We start from the raw sequence: 24,940 nt of genomic DNA, 5'->3' as shown, positions 1-24,940 counted from the left end.
AACAGGTAGCGGCCACTGTGTGGGCAGAGTACAGGAAATTTGCCCTGGGTCTGCCCCCTAGATGCCCCGCTAGCAGAGGGCAGAGAGCAGTTCCCAGTCACTTCTGCATTCCCAAGGACTAGCAAACCAAGGGACAACCGAACAGAACCCAATCAATAGATTCTCCTCCCATCTGAAAGTCACACACAGGGACGAGCCACGTTGATCTGTTTCGTTCCAATTATGCTATAAGTGCTACCGAGTCCATAGTTGTCTATACACAACACGGACACAATCCTTGGATACTTCCTGGATTCGATAACATCCTAGCAAAGGTTCTGCCTCACTTGACAGCTGCAAGGCCTGCCTGGGAAGGGCCCGTGTCTGCACAGGAAACAACGGATAAGTGGGCACAAAGTTACAGGGGAAGACTCACTCATATTTTGGCAGTATGGACCACAGGGCTCCCATCCCGAGGCTGGGTCACACTGCTCTTCACTAACCCGTGTTTCTTTCTGTTTGGACTTCTGGAGTGCTCCCCTGTATCGCTCCACCTTCTGGAAGCCCCCAGTAAAGGTCTGTCAGTGCATAGCAACAATCGTAAGAAGTTACTTCAAAGAGACAGACTGCCAAATGGGCAACTCATTACGATCCAGAACACCCGCCTGCCAACAGATCTACCCAACAAACCAACTACCGGATGAAACCACAGAAACGAGGGGTGCTTAAATAAATAATAGAAACATGTGGGAACAGCAGCAGGATCGATTGCAACTGGTTTCAAAGATGTGAGAAGCTGCCATTTGCCCCAAAATACATTCGTTATGGGTAATATCATCGCACGCACACACTAAAAAGCTAACTACCCGGGGGCGCCTGGGTGGCGCAGTCGGTTAAGCGTCCGACTTCAGCCAGGTCACGATCTCGCGCTCCGTGAGTTCGAGCCCCGCGTCAGGCTCTGGGCTGATGGCTCGGAGCCTGGAGCCTGTTTCCGATTCTGTGTCTCCCTCTCTCTCTGCCCCTCCCCCGTTCATGCTCTGTCTCTCTCTGTCCCAAAAAAAATAAATAAAAAATGTTGAAAAAAAAAAAAACTAACTACCCAGTGAAGTCCCAGAGGGCTCCTTTTCAGCCCCTGTGGCCTGACAGTAAGAAGCCAGCCTGCCTCGTCCAATAAAGCTGGCTCCAGATCTCTGCGATGCATTGTGTGCGAGATGGCCCACGTTCAAACCCCAGTGTCGTTGGCCTGTTTTGGTACTAGAACAGAAAGTGATTTTCGAAGACTGGACTCAGCACGCAGCATACACCCTGAGCATGACTCCGACTCTTAACCTGGGATATAAAGCTAAGTCCTGCAAGAAGAAGAGAACAAAGGGGGCCCCCTAATCCAGACCCTGGGTCCCACCCTGGAGCCCCTGTTCTCTGTGTCCCTTGAGGTTTTTGCCGATTTCCTTGTTTGGAGATTTCTGAATGGGATTTCCTGGTCGCATCCACAGGCGTTTCTGGAGAGCTCCACTAAAGTCTCTTCTACACTCTAGCACCTTCTCATCTTGACATCTTAGTAAATGACATAAGTGGTTGGCCTACCTTGCCAGGTTCCGCCGGGTGCCTTCTGATGACATCCGTCCCTCTCGCTCCATCCACTAACTGAGCTCCCTCTGGCAAAGGCCCTGCTTGGTTACATGCAATCTCTTCCCCGAGCTGCTCTCCCACTCGGCGCACTGGCCACCACAGAGCACCCAAAGGCTCTTCATGGCTCACGTCCACCGTCCATAGCCAACCTCAATATCTAATCCACACGAGTGGGATCTGGACATACTGCTTAAGGACACCGCAGAGACAGTGGTCCACACAGCCCCTAATTCTGTGCCCAAAGTCAAAAGACCTCAGCAGAGCTCTTAAGTGAAACAATGTCCATGTTTTCGGGAGATGGCAACTTGAAGCCAGAGATCATTATAATTTTTCTCTGCAGCTGCAAAACTTTGTTTTACTGAATGCTGTTACCTTCTGCATCACGTATGGGGAATTTTAAACAGGCAAATGGAAGAAGGTCTGATTGAAGATGAAGTTAAGTGAAAGAAATTGGTCTCATTTAGCACATGACAGGATTCATCTGTGTTCCCAAGTCCACTGAGGTGGCATCATGGGCGTTCCATATTCATGAGCTGCTGCGACACTGTGTCCCCTCATTTACAAAGAGCCGTGTTCAGCAAATTCTGTCCCTGTGGACACTCTGTGCATTTCATGGTCTTGTCAGAGAGACATCAAACGCTCCAGTAACCAAATACCAGAAAATGGCTTTAATTAGTGGATCTCAATCGTATAAATAATTTTTTTCTAAGTGAAAAAATGGGGAATTTTTTAAAAGGGAGAAGAAAAGGGGAAAGCAGTAGGCAACAGGCTTCAAACACCAGAAGGAACAAGAGAAAGAGACGGTCTCAGAGGAGCTCCTGAGCAAGCCTGGGCCCTGCAACCGTCGGTCCCCCGCACTCCCCAACTCAGGGTTCGAGGGACAAAAACAGGTCTGCGGGTCCCCACAGGTCTGCTTTATGAAGACCTTTCCCCTGTGACTTCACCTGATCGAAGCTGGCCCGGCCCGGACTCGTTACTGGCAGGGGAGGAGAGAGGCAATGGACACGGCAGAAAAGAGTCGGGAGACTGGGACGTTCGCTAGAGACCCACACCTAAAACGCCGAGAAATACACGGCAGGGCCAATGTCTACTCTGGCGCTGTGCACGAGCAGGTCCCCGGGGAAGCGTGTGACGGAGCCTGAGGTCCTGAGGTGCTGAGGTCCTGAAATGCCTCCACGTTCCTGCCAAACCGCATCTCTCTTCATGTCGCCGGGCAAGGAGATCACAGACCTCACGAAGATCAAAATAGCCGATTGTTCCTCACGGCCCCCCAAGCTGTGGTGGCTCTCCTGGCGGACGACAGTTTGACGACGAAGGCTGGGACTGACTTTAGTTTCCAAGAGAAACCGGGCCCCAGCACGCCGTGGTGCTGGCCGGATCGCGGGCAGAGGGGGCGCTTCGCTAAGAGTGGCAACGCAGCTCGTGGTACGTCGTGGTGTGTGAGGGCCGGGCCTCTGGAGCTGTGTTCCGGTACCCACAGCGGGATGGTTGCACATTTCGCAAGGAGCCATGAACGCAACACCCCAGCATGAGATTGGCCGCATCCCCCCACCCAAGTCCATGGTGTGCTTACAAGATCGAGTCTTCCGAGCAATTCAAAGGTAGCGCTCGCGAGCACAAGAGTTCTCTATGGAGAAAGATACCATTCAGCCCAGGAGCCCGACACGGGGAGGACCCCGCTGCCACCTGCCGAGGTGGCCTCCAGGGAACATCACACCCACCGGTCACTGACCGTTGAAGGAAACGGAGGACGATGAACAGGAACGCTCCCTGCCACTCTGTTAGCTTTCGGAGGTCGCCGGCGCTTCCAGCTTTGATCTGTAGAGATGTGCTAAGGACAAGGAGGGGTAAAGGACTTTAAAAGCGACGAGGAAAAAGTGGCTGGAAGGAATGGAAACTGAGGAACTTTCCACTCTCTTCAGTAAGGCCCAAGATGAGTGATACAGTGTTAACGTGACACAGAGCGCCTTCTCAGAGCCGCCCGTGGAAGTAGGGACGTTAGAAACCAGGCATATCTGATTCTATTTCATCCTCTTTGTGTTACATTGAAAAAAACAAGACAAACTACACTGCTTTTATTCTAAATCCTTAGGTTTTGTGTTTTTCCTTATATATATTTATTAAAAAAATGCCACTTTGATCGGTGCCACCCGTGACACTCCCACATACGGAACGCTTCTGAGCAGTTCCCTCCGCGCGAGGCCACTGCTGGTGACAGCCAGCTGGTTTTGATCACAGCCATTCCGAATCGGATTTTCATAAGATAGATGAGGAGTCTTAGTGCTGCTCTCTCTCTTATCAGATGAGAAACAGAGGGGGAGGGGGAGAACGGGTCCTGAGGGAACAGCGCAACAATCAAGGGCTGCGTGGTTCTTTCTCTGTCCCTCCGCTGCTGCAATTTTCAAAGGCGTTTGCCTCGGGCACTTTTAAATGATGGTGTCTCAATTCTGTAATCATCTTTCAAGAGCTTTCTCTTAAAGGGTCTTTTAGGTAAACCTAGTCCGTCAACCACACTTATGGACTCAGGAATCACATTCCCAGTGTGTGTCCTCCTGTGTGTGTATACATAGACGAATAGACACACACACACACACACACACACACCCCAACATCTGTGAACTTCGAGAAAACTGGCAGAACATAAAGCTACAGAGTAAGATCTACCATTTGGCCATATCAGGTTCATCTCTTACTGGGGTAAGAGAGTCAGGCCCCCGTTACCTTTCCCCTAGATTTCTACTATACCTAATCCTTCTATTTTTTTTTAGTTTTTTTTTTTTAACGTTTATTTATTTTTGAGACAGAGAGCATGAACAGGGGAGGGTCAGAGAAAGAGGGAGACACAGAATCTGAAACAGGCTCCAGGCTCTGAGCTGTCAGCACAGAACCCGACACGGGGCTCGAACCCACAGACCGTGAGATCATGACCTGAGCCGAAGTCGGACGCCCAACCGACTGAGCCACCCAGGCGCCCCTACCTAATCCTTCTTTAGAAACACATTTCCATGTGTGATACATCAGAAAGAAAAGACTTCTCCAGCTGAGGGCTAAGAGGGGAGCTAAGTCCAACCTCCGAGCATAAACATGCCTGTCCCTTCCCATCTCCCCTAAGCAACACCTGGCTGTCAGGTCTGCACCCTGGCCGTCTCTCTGGGAGAACAGTCTACAGCTATCCCAGGGCACAACTTGCTGTGTTTGGGTCACAAAGACGATCTGGAACAACTCCACGACTCTACCTGTCTTTGTACATGCAGGGAACATGATGCCTATGTATACAGTCCCATCTTTTGAGGCAGACCTCCTAGAAAACTGAGCCTCTATTTCTTTCTAGTCAAATAAAAATCTGAGCTGTCTACAAGCTCCCTCCGGCAGTAGTTCTCAGCAACACGGCCTGTCCGCTGCATTCGGGCCCTTTGATTCCTTATTTGTCCGCTCCCCTCACAATTGTGTGAAGTCCCCATGCCCCTCCCCGAAAGCTGGAACACTGCTTGCCGACACTTCTCCCACGGTCTCACAAAACTAAATGCGATTAGTTTTGTCCTATCCCGATCCTGTCTCCTGTATTCAACCGGGACAGAATCCAAGGAGCTACAGAATAAATACCTTGATCTCTATAATGATTTCAGGGAGATTTAGCTCTCTTTTACTTTTGTCAGTGGTTAACGTTGGGTGATTTATTATTAATCACATTCCCCTAAACTGACTATAGCATGACAGAGTGCTGATGGAGCTTTCTCTCTGTGTGTGTTCCTGGAGGAAGGTTAATACAATGTGCCTCATTTAAAGCACGTGTGCACACATGGCACCAGGCTTTCGCTTCCATTCTCCTATTCTGCCTCTTCAGATGGGCACATGGAAGCAGGCTGTGCACAGGAACAGAGGAAATGGAGCCCAGAAAAGTCACTGTCAGCCACGTTTCAGGTAAAGACATCCGTGACTGTAAGTCTGCAAAGTCTGGTGAGACCTAGAGATTTTAGGGCACCACGCGTGGCATAAAGCACCCGGTCCCAGCTCTGCCAACAGAGCAAGAGGTCCGGTCAAGACACTGGGCTCTGCTTTGCAGCTGGATGGGGGGTAAGGTAGAACGTAACCGAGCTGACAAACAGAACTAAGATCTGTGGAAAGCTCAACTCGGTTCTCACAGACGCCCCTGCCTTTTGGGGATGCCAGAAGAATATAGCCAAACCAGTCTCTCCCATGTATGTGGAGTCAATTTGTAGACGCCTACTCTATGGTAGTGCATACTTTGCTTAGGGTAGGGTCATGGGACCTTGAATCACCTCCTGCAAATAAATAAATAAGTAAGTAAGTAAAAGCAACTTCTCTGGCTGCATTGAAGAAATTTCTGGCAAGTTCCATGTGACCCCCTCTGGTGTCTCACTCACTCTGGGGACCAGCACTGGCCATACCCACATTGGAGAATAGAGAAGTTAACCCTGTGGCCTCTAGAGTCTGTATCTACTAATGCCCCTTTTTCTTTTGCTGCCAAGAACGTGACTTTAACTGCCTATCAAGGAAGAACTGAATTCCCAGATTTCTGGTCCGCAGAGTTGTACTGCAGGGTGTGCCCGATTAGAAACCAGGAAACATGGGTCCCAGATCTGCCCCCAATTTGCTGAACTCAGGCAATTACTTATCAACTCTGGTCCTAGGTTTCCTTATCAACGAAGAAGGACTATTCTATCTCTAAGACAATCTTATTCTGGGGTGTCCATTACGATGTATCTCATGGGGGCACCTGGGTGGCTCAGTTGGTGACGCATCCAACTTCGGCTCAGGTCATGATTTCACCGTTCGTGAGTTTGAGCCCCATGTCGGGCTCTGTGCTGACAGCTTAGAGTCTGGAACCTGCTTCGGATTCTGTGTCTCCCTTTCCGTCCCTCCCCCACTCATGCTCTGTCTCTCTCTGTCTCTCAAAAATAAATAAATGTTAAAAAAAAAAAAACAAAATAAGTAAATGTTAGAAAATGAAAAAAGGAATATATCTCTTGATATGTATATATGTATATGTATATGTATATGTATATGTACATATATGTATATATATTGCCCAACCAACTCTTTCTGTCACATTTGGTTACAGAGGAGTCTTTTCAAATGTTCCAGCCATAGTTGTGGCCTACTGGTAGAGCACAGCAAATCTTTTGTTTAGAATCACTGTAATAAAATTCATTTTCCATAATGCAATTAACCTGCACAGATTCCACCTGCAGCCCCATTATGCCCTCAGCCCACACCATGATTCAGCACCCTTGGCTGGGGCTCCCCCACGTCCCATGCAGTCTTTCAAGTGTCCGTGTCTCTGAGGTGTCAGTCTGTCTTCTCTGCTATACCTCAAAGGGGCAGGTTGGTGTGAAAACTATAAACATGGCCCTTCAGCCCCAGGAGGAGCCCTGTGGGGCCTTGGTTCTCACAAACGTCCCAAACACCCGATACACCTGCTGCCACCCGCCGAAGCCCGGGGAAACCTCCAAAGCAGGTTCTCCTCTCTGGAAGACTCAGCACGGGCACAAGAAATCATCATCTAAAAGCGATTTCCACGGATTTGATAAAAAACGAAGCATAACAAGAGAGGAACAGTCAAACCTAAAGATTCTGTTTCATGTCACGGAGCTGTACGAGCCTGGTCTCTTCGGCTTATGCCTGTCAGCCGGGCCACTCCTGTAGGCGAAACCTGAGGGTGGGAGGGTTGGCAGAGCCGAGGACACAGGCCGGCAGGCTAGTCTGAGAACCGGGGTGGGAAGGGACCTGCAACAGGGGGCTAGAAAAACGAGTGGAGACTAGCTTCCTCAATAAGCAGGGTTGAGACACCAGCCCGATGCTTCAACAAGGACGAGGACGGCTGTGACAGCAGAGTGCTCGGGAGTCCCGAAGACCACGTCTGCAATCCAGCTCCACTGCCTACGAGCTAGCGGGGGTGTGCCGGAGCAGCTCATACTGGCCTGTAAGAGCCAAGAGCTAAATTATTAGGAATACTGCCTGCAAGCTGTTACACGTAAACATCATTAAGGACTAAGCTATACACCCTCATAACCAGATAAATTATATTAAAAACAAAGGCAATCAACAGTCAAAACTCAGCACTTCCTAAATTTTACATTTCACTTTATCCATGCTCCTGTGACAATTTCTCCCTTCTCTACCTGTAGGGTAGAACTAGGATCTACTGGTGTGCTCCTGCCCCTGTCTTCTCAGCTCTGTGGTCAGTGATGTCCTTCTGGGAGCCCGAGACCAGTCACGGTGGGGATATCGACACCACAGAAATCGGCAAACACTAACCCGTGAGGACTTTGCTCCCCTGGACAGCCAGTGGCCAAACAGTAACCAGCACATCGCTGTGAAACAGCCATGTGACTTCCGTGAGCGGCTTCACGTGCCAAGGCTTCCATTTCCTCCTCTGTACAGGGGTGATAATCAGTGTCTCCTCCGAGAGCCGCTGTGAGGGCCACTGCAGGTAAAACCACAGGGCCTGACTCGCAGTGAGCGCAAACACGAATTACCAATACCGTTTCCCACGAGAATGACTTTTCTCTTGGGGTGCCGGGGGGGGCTCCATTGGTTGAGCATCCCATTCTCGATTTTGGTTCAGGTCATGACCCTGAGGTTGTGGGATCGAGCCCTGCACTGGGCTCTGTGTTGAGCACGGAGCCTGCTTAAGGCTCGCTCTCTCTCTCTCTCTCTCTCTCTCTCTCAAAAATAAAAAAAAATTTAAAGACGAGGCTCTTGGGTGGCTCAGTTGGTAAAGCGTCCAACTCTTAATCTGGTTCAGGTCATAATCTTGTCGTTTGTGAGGTTGAGCCCTGCACTGGGCTCTGTGAGGAGCCTGCTTGGGATTCTCCCCCTCTCCCTCTCTTTCTGCCTCTCCCCCACTTGCTTGTGTGTGCTCTCTCTCTCTCTCTCTCTCTCAAAATAAATAAGCTTAAAAAAAAAAAAAAAGAATGGCTCCTTTTCCAAATTTGTAACCTCATATACAGAGACCAAAGCAGAGACACAACAGACATGACAGCCAACCCTTGCACCAGCGAGTATCCCCCCCACCCCCGCTCCCCCCACAGGCCCCACCCCTGTGATGCAAATGTTCAGCTAAAAGAGTCCCTGCTTGGGTGTCAGGGAAGGGTGGGCAGGCGTGAGTTCAGGAAAACCTTAGCGCCCACTTCTACTGACTCTGAACTTAGAAAAAACAAATAGATTTTAAGGAACGTTATTTAATCAAAAAATTAGTGCTGACTGTAATAGTTTAAAAAGATTAGGGAGGCAAAGGAAGTAGGTTTGGGAACCAACTAAGAAGTCCCGTATGCTGAACGCTGCCCTAATGGAACGTTCTTACTAAGCAAGGGAAAGGAATTGAGATGTCAGGGTTCTAATTTATCTGTACTTAATTCTTTCCACTTTCTCTTTCTCCACATTGAAGCTGTGCGGGCTCGTAGCGGCTCTGCTGTTTGCAGAAGGGACACAGAGTGGGGGGGGGGGGGGAAGATTAAGCAAGGAGCGAGAAGCAGCCCAAAAGAGAGATGGGAAGCCCAGGGTAGGCGATGAATGGGGAGAGGGGAAGACAGGGGTGAGGGCGCGCCAGCCCCCTACAGATGGCATTTTTCTAATTCCACTGACAGTCCAGCATCTCACATCTCATCCAGCCTCATTGCTTGGCTGTGTTCAGCCACTTTTACCTATTTTCCCTGTTGACATGGCCAGAAAATTGAGCAATTACCCTTAAACTCAGAGCTCTCAGATCATCCAGATTGCTACACTTACAGAATTAAGTCCCCAATTGCCCCTGGCTAGAAGTGGCTCAACCCGGCTGGTCCTTTAGGAATTAAACACTTTTTGGTCGGCCATAAGGATTTATTATTCCCAAGGTTTGGAGGTATTCGATTCTGTCAAAACTGAATCCGAGTTGCAAAGAGCACAGCCCTCTCCAGTGGGGATGAGATGGTGGGAAGAGGCAGTGAGAATTCTGCCCACGGTCCTGGATCACGCCAAGTTGCAGTGGTGAAATGTGAGAAAGAGCTAATCCTTTCTTTTAAAGCTCCTGTTTTTAGAGACTTTCTACTTGTGAAAGACATCTTTGGGGGCTCACAGGTTCCTTCCTAACTTGACCTTAACTCTGAGACAAACTATTTGAAATTTGAGTCTGTGTCTAATTGTACTTTCAGAAGTCGTTTCACCCTGAATATTATCCATCTTTTAAGGACAAGAAAATGCTCTTCCCTATCTCTGTGCTTCTCAAAGTTCGTCTTCAAAGCTTCACACTCTATCCAGAGTTCCCTTTCTGAGAGCTGTGTTTTGGAGCTGGAAACCCTTCTGGAGTTGGGAGAGGTGACAAGACTTTGCACCTGCAGTCTCCTCTACCAGGGTCCCCCCAGCCCCCCGCTCGCACCCTCCCTCCTGGAAACTTCACTCTTCCTTCTGGTTGAAGTGTAAAAACCACTGCTTCAGGGTGGCCTTCCCTCATCACCCAATCCAAGTCAGGTTTTTGCACTATTCTCTCTCATGGCGCTCTGAGCTCTGCCTTTAGTGGGCTCAATCATCACTTGTCCTTACTTATCTAGTTGTGTGACCATTTGCGTAGTTCCCGTTTCCCTGACCAAGCTCTAAACAGTAGGAGGCCAAGGACCGCACGTTTTCTTCAACACCATAGCCCCAGAGCCCAGCCCTGAGTACCGCAGAGTAGGTACTCAACAAATGGTGGTTGAATGAATGACTCACCCAAAGTCACTTGTAGAGCCTGGGTTCGATCCTATTCCAGATCTGATGTTCTTTCTTCTAACACCACACAACCTTCCGTGACAGAAGAAGTCCGAACGCCTTAGTGTAAACCAGAAACTTGATTCCAAGGATCGGGATGGATAATCGTGCCACTAAAGGATGGCCATCTAAATAAGAAAGGTAAGTGTGGCCATCCTACAATTTGGGGACCCTGGGGTCATTTGGGGGCCCTGGCTGTCCATCATTCTCAGCTATTCTCATACTCATGACTCCCAACTTCCCTGAAACATTGTGTCAACTCTTGTGAGTGATTCCACTTGGAATCAGCAAATTAGATGAATGGCAATCTCCGAACTTCATTAAAGGCAGTTTATATGGGACACTGAAAATCTGTAGCTGAGAACGGACCAGAATCAGGGCTTTGCTCTGTAGAACCAGCTCGTCTTGCCAGGCCTCACCAGGAAGGCCCTTCGCACTCTTCTCCTCCTTCCAATCCTGCCTGGCCTTCAGGACCTACTGCTCATTCTTCCTTCCTCCTGAAGCATCCTCAGCCCACAGGGATTTCTTTGTCGCCTGAACTGTGGCCCTAATGGAAATCATGAACACAGCAACCACCACTGGCTGCCTCTGCCATCCAGTATACTGCTGCTGTCTTAGTTCCATAACGCTTCTCATCTCTTCTGTTTCGTCTTCCCAACAAAGTTCTGTGTTCCCGCTGAGAACAGCCCTACAAAGTCTGGTGATACGTTCGCAGATCGCTTGCCAAAGGCCTAATCCAACTTGCAGGTGCATTTTGTTCTGTTAATGAAGTGATTTCGAAAATTCTTTGTCATTTTCTGAAATATGAATTTGAACTTTCAGGCTATGCCATCTCCTCTCTAGGTTTACCACAGGCCCCCCTATCCTTTACTGTCTCACATGTGTGCTGTTTCATGTGTGTATGGTATCTGTCTGGCCCCTCAGGGTATGCAAGCTTGTGGTCCACCGTGGCCTTGCAAACAGTCCCGTGCAGGACATTCTAGCTAACCAGCAGACTCTAAACCACCGCCAAACGTCACTCACTCCCGTTTCTCATTCTAAAAACAAATCTTATCCTAAAAGCCCCTTTCTTCTTCTATTTTCCTGCTCTCTTCCTTGGAAGTCTGACACATCGATGGAAGAAGCATTTCTCTTCTCTCCCTGGGCGTCTTCCCCAGGGAAGAAGGAGAACACGTGCCCAGAGCTTGGGAGGCTGAATGCTGAGACACAGATCTCAGAAACATGGCTCCTGGAAATTTCCTAGACAAGACAGGGAGGGAACAGAGGGGGCATTTCTCACTACATCAGAATCTCTCAGAGGGCAAGGGCTGCCTTACTCACCCCTATCTCTGGCATCAGGGCAGTCCTGGCCACAGGAGGCATTGTACGAACACCTGCTGCCTTTCTTCAATAAAATCTAACCTCTAAGACTGGTAGTGGAATGAGACCGCCTGCTTGGATCCTAGACCTTGGATCCTTGTATCTACTCCCTAAGATTCAGTCTCCTTTGGGATTGCTGGCCAATTGTCACCCCTACCAAGTACAAGGAAACCAGCAGCCTCTTCCCAGGTGACAAAGCTCCTCGCACCAATGACCTTGAAGAACCTGGGTGTGATTTTATTATGGGCACCAGTAGGTTCCCTCATAAGGCACCCAAAGATCTGCTTAATGGCATTGCTGAATGAGCATCCATGGATGGTTCAGGGCAATCATTCATGGAGTGTCCCCACCCACTGGCTATTCTAAGTTCAAAGGAGCAGCCTTCACTAGCCAACCAAGTAATTCTCTGAGCAAAGATAATTCTAAAAACTAGTTATAGGTAACATATGATTCCTACTGCAAAATGGATTCTAAACATTCACATACAGTCAAATAGACGAAGTCAAGTGTGAAGTGTATCATATGAACTGATTTTCCATTAAAGGACTCAGGCATAACTGCACGGAAAACAGATTTATGCCGGGGAAGAGGCATCCCTCCTAGAAGGTAAAATCAAGTACACTGTGACAAGGAAGGGGGTTTTACGTGTTAAACCTCCAGAGCCAAAATAAAGGCCAAATCACTAATTTCACACTTCAAGTTTATGAAAGGGAAAAAGAAATACTAGGAGTATTCTCTGAAAATAGATTTCTTTCTTCTCTCCTTCCTTAATGGAATTGTATTAAGTATCCTATCAGTCACGCTAGGCACTCTACATTACAAATGTGGGAGCTGACATGAATACAACCCACCTGTGGAAGGAGACACCAGCATAGCTGAGGGTCACACCATCTGTGACAGCCCAGAGGCCAGGAGCAAGGACTCTGGGGTCAAGATCTGTATTCAAATCCTGGTGCTGGGCTGTGTAGTGTTGGTGGTATAGAGGTGAGCACAGCCGCCTTCCAAGTGTCATCACTTACTAGTTGTGTGACCTTTGGCAAGGATGTTTCTCTTTGCCTTAGTCAGCTCATCTTTAATATGGAGATCGCGAGCAATCCAAAATGTCCACTGCCAGGTGAACAGATAACCAAAATGTGGTATGTCCATACACCGGAATAGTACTCATCAATAAACGTAACAGGCTAACGATATATACAACAACCTGGATAAACTCAAAATCGTCGCAATGAGCGAAAAAAGCCAGACACAACAGCATATGTACTTATGATTCAACTTACATAAAACTCCAGAAAATGCGAACCGCCCTAGAGCGACAAAAAACGAATTAGTCGCCTGGAGACAGGGGCAGAGGAAGGATGGACTGGAAAGGGGCATGAGAAATTCTGGAGGGGCAACAGAAATGTTCCATATTTGATTACGGAAGCGGTTTCATGGGGCGTATACACCTGTCACAACTCAACTGGTGCATTTTAAGTGGATTCAGTTTCTTGTACGTACATTAGACCTCAATGAAGGTGATTTTTAAAGACTTTCTCATAGATTTGCCTTGAGAATTAAAGGAGTTTGGTGATGAGTGGTGATGGCAGTGATACTGGTGGATAAGCGCTAGGAGAGCGAGCGTTCTTTTGTGAGTCAGAAGACCAGAGTCCCTCTCAGAACCCTATTTTGTATGATGATCTCTAAGCTTCGGTGCTGTCACATGTGAAATGACAGGCTGGGACGAGATGGCCTGCAGAGGTGCTCAGCTGAAATCCTTTACTTCCAATGTGACGACGTCACAACGGCAGCCAGCACAAACTTCTAATAACACACGTTTATGATGTGTGTTAACTTCAGCATTCAGAGGTAATGAGTGCTGTAATGTTGAACAGATATTCCTTGAAATGTAGCATTTTCACACATTGCAAAAAATGGAGAAAGAAGGATTTCAGAAGTCCTTTGAAGGGAGTTAGAAAGAGGTTTAAGGTTTAGGGTAGGAGGAGGCCGGGAAAAGATACCAGTTGAGTAAACCTTCTGTAGACCATGAGTTTAATGAGCACCTCAGAGTTAGCAGCATCATAATGTCCACACTCACTGCTGCTTAACCACCTAACAGCCTTGTCAATGTCCAGGGCGGCCCCTGCCTCCCTGAGTTCTTTGGCCCATCGTCCTGGATGATCACCCTGCCATCCTGTGCAATCGACGTCCGGAGAGACAATCTGTGAGGACAGGCAGATCAAAAGTGTGGCCAGCAGCCACCAATCACGGGAGCCACCACATCTGGCACTGACACGAGACAACCCAGGTACACGTGTTGGGAAAGAGACTTGGGAACAGAAACGCAGGATCCCTCATTTAACAGGGGCTCATTTAACTGGGAATCATTAGTGGGTGGACGAGTTTGCCAGCGACAAGGAGTTGAGTGAGTAGAGCTAAGGAAGAAGATCTGGTGAAAAAGAAATGACCCTGTCGATAAGAGATAATAGAAAAAGAAGAGTCAAATACTCAAGAACGATGAAGCTGTGCTCAGGAGCTCTCTCTAAATCTCAGGGCGGAAGCTGAATTCCTGACCTCCTATGACTACCTTTTTACCTTAAAACCCCTTTGGCGTGAAATAAGGCAGAAGTACCTTTTCATACTTCCTGTCCGTTCCTGTCCTCAATCCTGACTTTTGAGGCATTACAGCAGGCCTGACACACTTCGGTGTGCAAAATATTCGTCCAGGGAGTGTATTTACATTAATACAGATCTCTGGGCCCCAACTCCAGCTTCTGATTGCTGGTGGCCTGGGAATCTATATTTCGACCATTATCCCAGTGTAGTTCACACGTCTCACATGTCCCCAGTCCTGTGAGGCAGCCGAAACACAGGTAATCTAAGCTTTCTAGATTTAATGCTCCGTTTCACTTTGTGGTCACATGCAAAGGTTAGTTACTGAAAGCTTTGGGGCTCCACCTGCAGCCATGACAGAGTAACCAGCACCGGGAATACCTTCCTGCAGGGGACAATTAGGAACCTGGAAATAACACAGATACAACTGTGTGCAGACTGCAGGCAGTAGGAAGTGCAGGACAGTGATCCCTGAGAGAAGGGAAATGAGTGAGACCTTATCATCCGCCCTGGCTTCCTGCCTGGGTGTATACCTCCTGGACTCTGGCCCAGGGAGGGGGAACGCCAAGTGGATCATGGAGATCTCGTGGAGTTGAGGAGACAGAGGTCAAAATTTAGGTAGGCGAAGGTGGCTGGAACCAGAGAAGCAGAGGATGAGAGAGAGGACCTATGTAGCAGAAGGGCTGCAGAAATCTAGACTGATTGCACTCTAAGCTGTGTGTGTATAGGGTCAAGTTCCGCATGGATGGACAACGAATTACTACCAAGAAAGAACAATCCCCACAGCTTACAGAGAACTGGAAGATGCTCAGCTCCACCCAGGCAGAGTGGAGAGTCCTGTGAACCACCAGGCAGGGATGCCTGGGGATCTTAATGTTTAAAGTTAACTCTATGGGAAAAAAGGGGGGGGGGGAGGGGGGAGAGGGAGGGAATATTCTGGTTCTTTTTCTTCTCCATGTAAACCTTAGAATTAGTTTGTCAATATCCAGAAACTTGCTGGGAGTCTGATTAGGATTATACTGCGTCTATAGTTGTTAAGAACTGACATTTTGCTAATACTGTCTCTAATAAACTTTTTAAAGTATGAAAACAATAAAGTTAGCTCTAGACTTGCCCTAATAAAGCTTAAAAACAAAATGACCAAGTTGACTAAAAAATTCGTGAACTGTCTCCTAAAACAGATATAATTGCCTACTAAAACAGAAACAAGGTCCAGACACTCAACATAGCAGCATTCACAATGACCAGCATCCAATAAAAAACTACCAATCGCGCGACGAAGCAGAAAAATATGTCTTGTAACCAGAAGAAAAATCAGTCAGTAGAAGGAAACACAGAGATGATAGAATTAGCAGAAAAGGACTTTAAAACAGCTACTATAAAGGCTACCGTCAACGATGAAGCAAAACATAATCAAATTATGGAAGACACAAAACTGAATGGAGCTTCTAGAGGTGAAAAATACAATTATCTGAAAGAACAAATTCACCGAATGGCCTTAATGGCAGATTAGACACCATAGAAGAAAAGAGCAGCTACGTAGCAGTGGAAACCATCCTCACTGGACCACAGAGTTTAAAACGAACCGGAAAGAAGACTTACTTAATGTCTCTGTATGTTAGTTTCCTCATCTGTAAAATGGGGAGAATAGCGCCATCTCATGGGGTCGTTGTGATGACTAAACGCTTTAACACATATAAACTGGTAGAATAGCGCCCGGCAGAATAAACACCCAATAAACATTAGCTATTATAACTTAAGTTTGCCCAGCACGCTGCGGGAGCACAGGGGAGAAACTTCTGAGTCAGAGAGGCAGTGGCGTGGTGACGGGGGGACACGTGAGAGCAGGTGATGCTTCCGCAGAGTTGTGAAGGACAAGTAGGGCTGGAGGATAACCCCGGAGGCGAGGTGCTCCAGGCAGAGGAAGCAGCACTCCCCCGAGGCACGGAGACATGACAGGATGCGGCCACTGCAGCCCGGTAAGGCTGCGGCAAACAGTGCCTTCGCTGCAACCCAGGAAATGCTCTGGGGGCCGTGGAGCCTCTCTGGAAGCTTTTTTGATTTCCTCCAAAGGTATCTTACCTCCTCCGTCATCTGATCCATCCAAGCTCTGCTGTCTGAGGCGGTGACTGCCCCCAAAAAGAAGGAAAGGAAAGAGGAAAATCAACTTCAGACACAGAAAGAAACCGCCCAAATTGTCACTGTGGGTATCCTTTCTCCTAGATGAAACTGTCTCTGGACCCACTTTCCTCCATCAGCTTGGTCAGACCTAATTAGGCAACCGGGTCTGCCATATACGGTGGCACAAGCTGTGTGGGGGACCGTTCCACAGACTATGACACGGATGCTCCTCTCACCCCCGGGGGGACTGGCATCCAGTGGCTCTGCCTTTACACTCTATCTTTGCCTAGAAACCTTCTTTCTCTCTCTTTGATGGAAGTCTTAGGAGAAGGCTGGGTTTAGAAAGCCGGTGCTGCTTCTTCCCATCTGTACCAATAAGCAGAACCCCTGGGTCAGCACTCTGATACCTGGACGTCCAATTCTAAAAACCACAGGGTGGGAGAGGGACGGGGACATCAATGCCAGGGTCCAGACCTCCGGCTGAGGAAGCAGCATTAACTGAACTCTTGATCCAACGTGCATAACTAAAGGGACAGACTGCGGTCAGATGTGTTCCATTTTCTAATGTTAAGTCCAACAAAGGCTGAACGGATGATGCCCGCGAAGCCTGCACGGCTAGCAAAGGTCCCCAAAGGATGCCATAAGAATATGCTGGGAACATACTCTTCTATTTCTTCAGAAGCCCTCCTTCCTGACCTGAAAAACAGAAAAACAGGGTTTGTGAGAACCCACTAGACTCATGTCTATGGAGGAGAGGGGGTTTCAAAAGTGAGGGCAAATTATCATATTCCAAGTGCTTTATTTATCTGTATTTCTCTTTCTAGACCAAGGCCCATAACCCACATGAGAGAATTACAGACGCTGCCATGTTTCTCTGTTTTACTTTATTTTATTTTATTTGTATTTATTTTTGAAAGAGAGAGAGCGCGCGAGCAAGCACGGGGGAGGGGCAGAGAGAGAGGGAAAGAGAGAGAATCCTAAGCAGGCTCCGCACTGTCAGCGCAGAGTCCGACATGGGGTTCGAATCCACAAACCACAAGACCGACCGAGCCAAAATCAAGAGGCAGACGCTCAACTGAGCCACACAGGTGCCCCTGTAATGCCTAGGCTTATTTCAGTATAACTCCAACTGAAATCGTTGAGTTTAAGGGCAGACTAGGAAGTTCAAAACGCAAAAGGATAGAGACGATACGGTGCCCTCCTTTCAACAATTAACAGACCAATTTATAGAACACTTTCTTAGGATTGAGGCCTTGAGTCTTAGTTGGAGCTTTAGTTGTTAGCATGTGTAGCTTCCCAGGAGCAAAAATGGATGAACCAGCCATACAGATCGAGCTGCAGGCTCTGGACCTTTCTGTAGCCTCCACCTGAAGAATCAGAAGACCGTGAGTGATGTTGGGCAAGTAGTGCCCTTAAGACATCCCATGAGAACAGGAAGCCTAATTATACAGACATTTATCTAAGGCTGTGGTTCTCAAACTTCAACGTGCATAAGAACCATCTCAAGGGACACCTGGGTGGTTCAGTCAGTTAAGCATCTGACTCTTGATTTTGGCTCGGGTCATGATTTCACAGTTCATGGGATTGAGCCCCGCGTCGGACTCTGTGCTGACAGTTCGGAGCCTGCTTGGGATTCTCTCTCTCTCTCTGCCCCTCCCTTGCGTGCACACTCTCTCTCCAAATAAAGAAATAAACTTTTTTTTTTTTTTTTTTTTTAAAAGAACTATCTGGGAAGCTTATTAGACATGCAGATCACTGGACCTGGCAGAGAGAACTTTCTGGATCAGTTGCTCTGGGAAAAGGGGAGCTCGAGGATATGCATTTTAAACAAATCCCCAGATAATCCTAATGTAAGTTGATCACTACTGACACTGTGAGAAACACTGATCTAAAGTCTTCTAAATGAGACTGACAAAATGTTGACAATTATTAAAGCTGGGTATTGGGTACATGTTGATTACTTTTCTGTATGTCCGAAAATTTCCACAGTAACAAAGGTTTTGTGTGTGTGTGGTGTGTGTTTTATTTTTTTTTTTTTATTTTTATTTATTTATTTATTTATTTATTTTTTCAACGTTTTTTATTTATTTTTGGGACAGAGAGAGACAGAGCATGAACGGGGGAGGGGCAGAGAGAGAGGGAGACACAGAATCGGAAACAGGCTCCAGGCTCCGAGCCATCAGCCCAGAGCCTGACGCGGGGCTCGAACTCACGGACCGCGAGATCGTGACCTGGCTGAAGTCGGACGCTTAACCGACTGCGCCACCCAGGCGCCCCTGTGGTGTGTGTTTTAATGAATTCTTGCAAGTCAGAAATCAACCACCATGATGAACATGGGCACAGGGTGGTGGCAATGTCATAATGGCCAAGAGCCAGGATTCATGAGAAGGCCTTCAACAGTGCTGGGCCCACTAGCCTTGCCAGTGGAGCTACATGGGAACCAACCCACAATTCCCTTAGAATCCAAACAACCCCCACCCCCATCCTGAGTGTAATTAGAAATTAAGCCCAACTTTAAATAGGTTAGTTTCCATGAAATTCGGACCACATCAACTGCACTGTTAAGGAAGGAAGAGGGGGAGGGGGGGAGAGTTTTAGCTGCTGCTGGGAAGAAGAGAATGGGTAAGAACTGGATGGAACAACTCTAAGGGGATCTCTCAGGCTGTAGTTTTTGACTCTTAAAGAGAAAGTAAAGAGACTAAGCAAGCAGGGAGGGCCAGGAGGGCACGGGGGACAGAAAAGGTGGAAGGGAGGCACTACAGGTAAACTGCAGACGGGTGCCCAAGGCACCACCACCATGTTGTTGCTGGAGGATATTTGTTTTCAATACTCATCTGAGTCAAGAAAATCCTAAACATAGAGCACCTAGCAGCCACCAAAGCCACCTGTTTGTGTGGGAGGATAGAAGGCTCTACTCTCAGCTCATGTATGTTCCCCAGAACCACTGCCTCTAATTGTCCTGGTGAAATTGAACTTTACAACCCACCATCCAAATGCCTCAGGAATACGTCACCAACAGCAGAAGGGCTTGGCTGAATACAGGGTCAGAGAAGAACAACGTGATTAAAGAGGCCAGGCGGGCCGGACAGCACCTGCATTTTGTACATCAAGACATAGCATCTCTGATTACCCCGAAGAGTTGTGATTATATCGTTCCTTCCTAAGCAACGTGCCATGGCCAACGTAGCAGTGATTTTGTCTGAAGGAAGCAATAATGGTACCACTAATCTTCAGGGGAAGGCTGATTAGCTGCCATTTATCCACTCCACATCCAAACGGGAAGGAGTTTCACATTCAGCATAACTGCTGCTGAGTTCACATCCTACTCTCACTCCAGGGTGGCCCAAGGACTCCTTCAAAATTTCATTTCACCCCATGAGGAGGAACAAGATCAAAACGGAGCCCTTGGGGAGCCTGGGTGGCTCAGTCGGTTAAGCGTCCGACTTCGGCTCAGGTCATGATCTCATGGCTCGTGGGTTCGAGCCCCGCATCGAGCTCAGTGCTGACAGCTCAGAGCCTGGAGCCTGCTTTGGATTCTGTGTCTCCCTCTCTCTCTGCTCCGTACCCCTAGCGCTCTCTCTGTCTTTCAAAAATAAATAAACCTTTAGAAAAATAATAAAAATAAGAATGGAGCCCTCAAGAACAGAGAGTGGGGATGCCCTTGGGTGGCATGTTCTCTCGTTCTCTCTCGTTTTGTTTTTTTCCCTCTCTCTCTCTCTCTCACTCTCTCTGCCTGAAATAGCAGATTCTGGGCAAGGCTTCTGCTCAGGATAGATGGAAAGGCCAGTGGGAACTTGGGCAAGGCCCTGGAGAACGGACCAGGGAGTGCCTTGCCTTTGATAAAGCTGAGCACTTTCTGGCCTTACCTAGGAGCGTGTCAGTTTGTCTGGACCACACTGGTGTTCACTTTTGTGTTGGTTTCAACATGAATTTGTTGCCCAAACTGGGAGATTTTGTACAAAAATCCAGATTTCTGAGTTCTTCAGAGACAAAGCCTGTGAGGCCGGGCCTGCATTCCCTTATGGAAAACTCAAGTGAAGTGTGGCTGTGACGAGCCTGAACCCCCAGCCCTTCCCAGCACAGGGTTGGGGCGGGTGGTCAGGAGGAGTGTCTTTGTCATTCAGTCTGCACTGCTGGCTCTCTTAGAGTAGGAATTAAGAAGCAAGAGAAGCATTTCCCGGAGCTTCGCAGCTACCAAAAGCCAGAAAGCAAAAGGAGGGCTAAGTGGGAAGAACGTCTCAGAAGTGACAGCGTACGTGTCTTTACGGAAATGCGAACACGCAACTAATCCGTACGTGCACCTCAGTAACAGAATTTAAGGTGCCGTTTTGATATACGACCCCGCCCACTTCGCAGATCTACTTTACCTGCCTGGTCCCCAAAGGCACCTCCAGTCACACACTGACAGAGTCCGGCACAAGGACACAGATTCAAGCACAGTGATCTTCCAACTACAGGTCATGACCCACCGTGAGTCATAAAATCAATTTAGTGGATCATCGCCAGCCTTTCTGGTCTTTTCCTTTTTCTTTTTTAACAGCATAGAGTAGAACAGAAAAGAGAGTAGCCTGCAAATAGTAAGGGAATGTATTACATAAACATTCCCCCCCCCCCCCATTTTATAAACAGACAAACCCAGTCATGACGTAAAGTGTATTTTTAAGTTGTCAGTGACAGGTTAAAGAGAAAAAAACCCAACAAAACCCAAACACCGTGGTTTATCCCAGCGCCATAGGGTGGGGTAACTAGAGAAGGATCTGGGCTCCCACAGACTGCGGGGAGGTGGAGGCTGAGGTAGAGGACGGAGGGTTCCAGGGCATCTCCTCCTTACAGACGTACTTCTGAGGAAACAGCGTGACCGGGCCCAGCCTCAGCGTAGACTGTCCACAGGGCTGTAGTCGGCTGTGCCCTGGGCATCTGGTCTCTTGCTGCACCCCCGGCCCACGAGCCTTCTGTCCCAGAAGTGGCTCCTGAGGGGGAGGCCGGGGGGTTGGGGTGGGAGCCCGACCACCTTCCACAGGAGTGTCCCTCGGTGTTCTTCACCTCGCGCTCTGCCAACACTAACGCCAGCTCAGCCCGGCTCTGGGGATGAGCTCGAGCGGGTTTCAGAGACGCTATGTGACAGAGGCGTGCGCTCCGTCCAAGTCACGGGGCGAGTCAGTCACGAGGCTGACGCAAGAAACCCCATCTCCTGACTTGCACCCTAGATTCCAAACACTCCGGCCCGGGCCTTTTCAAAAGCGGGTACCCGCTGGCTTTCAGACGCCCCTCGGGCCCCCGGACACCTGTGTGCGTTTACCGTGCAGACCATCCGTTCCTGACTTGCCACACTTACGGGAGGCAAAGGAGGATACAGAGAACTAGAAAGAATCCTTTACCACGACAGCTCTCAACCAGCGGTGCACAAGAGAATCACTGAGTTTTTTTGTTGTTTTCCCCAGTGTCTATGTGCTGGGCCTCACCCCAGGCCCCCCGAGGAAGTAATTTCCAGAGACGGGACCCGGTCACACGTATGAGAATCAGTGCCCGGAAGCTCACTTCAGCTAGTGTGCTGAACGACAGGTACTGAGCAGCAAAACGGAAACCTTGTCGCCTTATGCTGTTGAGTTGCCCCTGTCTTCTAACACCAGTGTCAATGAACTCTGCCTTGACCTGAAGGCTGAGGGGAGGCAGGAAAAGCCTTCATAGCTGAAGCCTCTGCTCCTGAGGGATCCTGAGCTGGCTCTCCAGAAATTCAGACAAGATTCCATGGTGCCCGTGAAACCTGAGCAGGCACTCTTCATCCCGGCAGGCCCAGAAGCGGTTCAGATCCGATTAGAGATGCTTGTTCAATATTCAAAATGTAGAACACAGAGGTTGCTGAACCAGCGCTTTGAAAAGTTAATTAAATGCCAGGTTTCTTTTGAAGAGCTACTCCATCACTTGCTGATTGCTTTGGCCATTTTGCAGAATGAAGCTTTAGCTCTGGACAATGACAGGAATGTTCTCCTTCACCTCCCACCTTGTGAAGACAGGGCGACAGGAATAAGGGCACTCTGGCTTCCTGCTCTCCCGCGAGTGACACAGACATACCTGGTCGGTATCCCTACCTCCATTTAAAGCCTCGTCTTCAGCCCGACCCTCAACCAATCCCTCCTGGTTACTGCCCTGCTTCCCTCGGACTCACACCAGGTTTCCTCTCCTGGGCTCCACACAGAGACCTTCACCCCTCACGGGGAGGCCCATTCCCAGGCCCCGCTCCCGCAAGCCTGTCACAGGAAGGCTGGCCAGACTGATGATATCAACAGTTAACATTTCCTGAGCTTGTTGGGTGCTGCACACTGCTATTATACTATCCTTACATATATTACTATCCTATAATACTATATATTCTCTCTATGTAGTATGATACAACATTACTGAACTATCATATTATCTCTTTTGATTTGCTCCATTTTACAAATGAGACAAGTTCAGAGAAGTAAAGCAGCTCGCCTAAGGCCACCCAGCTAGAAAGCTGTCGGGCCGGGATACAAGCTCTGGGGCGGCTGGCACCGAAGTCCAGTTCTGAGCCCCCCCACGATAGAAACACACGGGTAGTTCTACACGACAATGGGGACACGCAGGTAGTTCTACACGATGGGGAATGCTTGTCCCATAGACTGTGCTTCAAATCCAGTGACTATTTCCCACCACACACTTGCAACCACAGCAGGACCGCATTTTGGCCTGACGATCTGGTAGTTAATGCCGCCTTACCTCTTCTGTGAGACTTATCGTGTATGTTTTCTTTACAACAGGACAGCCTGCACGTGCCAAAAAAGGAGACCCCACGCAGCTAAGTCACCTTTCCCTCCACACACGCTCCTTTCCTGAGTTCTTTTGCTCAAATACGGTTCTTTTCTCTCGGCATTCACAGACCACACTGCCATTCGATGGGCATGACTCGGGCAGCCGAGGACCGGCTGGATGGCACTGCCCGTCCTGTGACCGCGGCCACGCGGGACCGCTACTGAACCCTGCGGCCTTAGTTTCCTTCTGGGGCTCCGTGGTGAGGAAACGCTGCCACGTAAAAAGTCTCCTGCCTGCAGTCCGTCTCCTCTGTCCTCCCCGCTGCGGCAGAGAGAAGGCCTCAGCTGCTGCTTACACAGGTTACGTGCTGAAGGGTGAAAGGCAGCCCTAATGTAGACATCATCTCAGTTAAAATGTTTCTCTCGAGTTTAATGGAATACTGCAGAGATCTAAATGGAGATAAAGTACCACGGCTCAGAGAACGCCCGGATGCTATCTTTATGCAGCATGACAATGTTCAGTGGTTAATTAGACACCGTTAACCTATTTTAGCAGGGGACATAACTGGGATAAATGGGGGGAAGTGTCCTTGAAGTCTCTTAATAACCACAGCACACATTGGACCCTAGACTCACCTTCCTGCTGCAAGACAGAACAGGCTTAAAATAGACCAAAGTGCCAGGAATCTGGAGGCCCGACTGTCCCAGGGAAGGGCCCTCTGCTAGCCTAGTCCCCGAGGGCTGCGGCCTCTGATCCGGATGTGAAGGCTTCGGACAAATGGTTCACTAGTGCAACTTGTTGCCTGGGAGAAAAAAGTTAAAGCCACGGTGTGTAGCCCACAGGGTTCCCATGACGAAAAGAAGAAAGTCTGCAGCCAGGGGCTAAATTCATAAACGCTTGGCAAGGGGAAGAGCAAGAATGAGACACCAGCTGAAATGGAGCCAAAGCTACCTTACTTTTTCAAAAAGTATCACTCTTCCGGAGGAAAAGAAGCCAAAGTACCATTTTCTTGTGAGGTTTTCTGTTTTCATAATTTTTAAATTTTTAAAAATTTATTTCTGAAAGAGAGAGAGCACGAGTCGGGGAGGGACAGAGAAAGAGGGGGGCAGAAGATCTGAGGTGGGCTCGGTGCTGAGAGCAGTGAGCCCAATGAGGGGCTCAAACTCGCAAACCGCGAGATCACGACCCGAGCCAAAGTCAGGCACTCGACCGACTGAGCCTCCCGGGCGCCCCTCTACTTTCATAATTTTTCACTGTCCAGTAGAAATCTCACAATGCCTCCAAACTTCACTGAGGTCAATTCCACCAAGGCATGAGAAAAGGGAGGTAATTTGTCCCAGATCACATACATCACTAGCACATCAGAAACTGAGGCTCTATTTTATGAACCCCGTGACCCACAAAAACAGCCTTCACAGGGGAAACCCAAATCTGGGCACAGGAGACACTGCCACTGTAATCACGGCCACCGTGTGTCTGTTCAGTATCAGGCTGTCGACTGGGCAGCTGGGGTTCCTCTGCTCTAAGATGTCCCTGGCACCTATAACACTTACTAGAAGTCAGATATCTGTCATGCAATTTTGCTTCGCCACAAGGTTTTTCCTCATCAAAATCACTCCTGAAATTTAAAGCCCCCACTGTTTTTCCCCTCGGTTCCTAGTTCTTGCCATTCGTGTGTCTGGAGTCCGGCATATATTTGTAGGTATTGTATTTCGCCCTTGTTTTAAAGACAAGCAAGAATTCCTCA

At 48.6% G+C, this 24,940-nt stretch overlaps 1 protein-coding gene across 5 annotated transcripts in view; it reads right to left on the bottom strand.

Moving 5' to 3' along the window:
• The window catches only part of IFT43 (intraflagellar transport 43), an 81,126-nt gene that overhangs the window by 6,355 nt on the left and 49,831 nt on the right, over positions 1–24,940 (bottom strand). For all 5 annotated transcript variants that reach the window (XM_058739769.1, XM_058739772.1, XM_058739768.1 and 2 more), the window contains 2 exons: positions 17,086–17,118; positions 16,384–16,430 (listed from right to left, as the gene is read on the bottom strand). In XM_058739769.1, the coding sequence (XP_058595752.1) occupies positions 16,384–16,430; positions 17,086–17,118 (80 nt within the window). The remainder of the gene's footprint in view (positions 1–16,383; positions 16,431–17,085; positions 17,119–24,940) is intronic.

The sequence above is a fragment of the Neofelis nebulosa genome, chromosome 7 (genome assembly GCF_028018385.1).
Source record: "Neofelis nebulosa isolate mNeoNeb1 chromosome 7, mNeoNeb1.pri, whole genome shotgun sequence".
NCBI lineage: Eukaryota > Metazoa > Chordata > Mammalia > Carnivora > Felidae > Neofelis > Neofelis nebulosa.
Note: the sequence above shows the minus strand (reverse complement) of the source record. Positions and strands in the feature narration are given on the sequence as shown.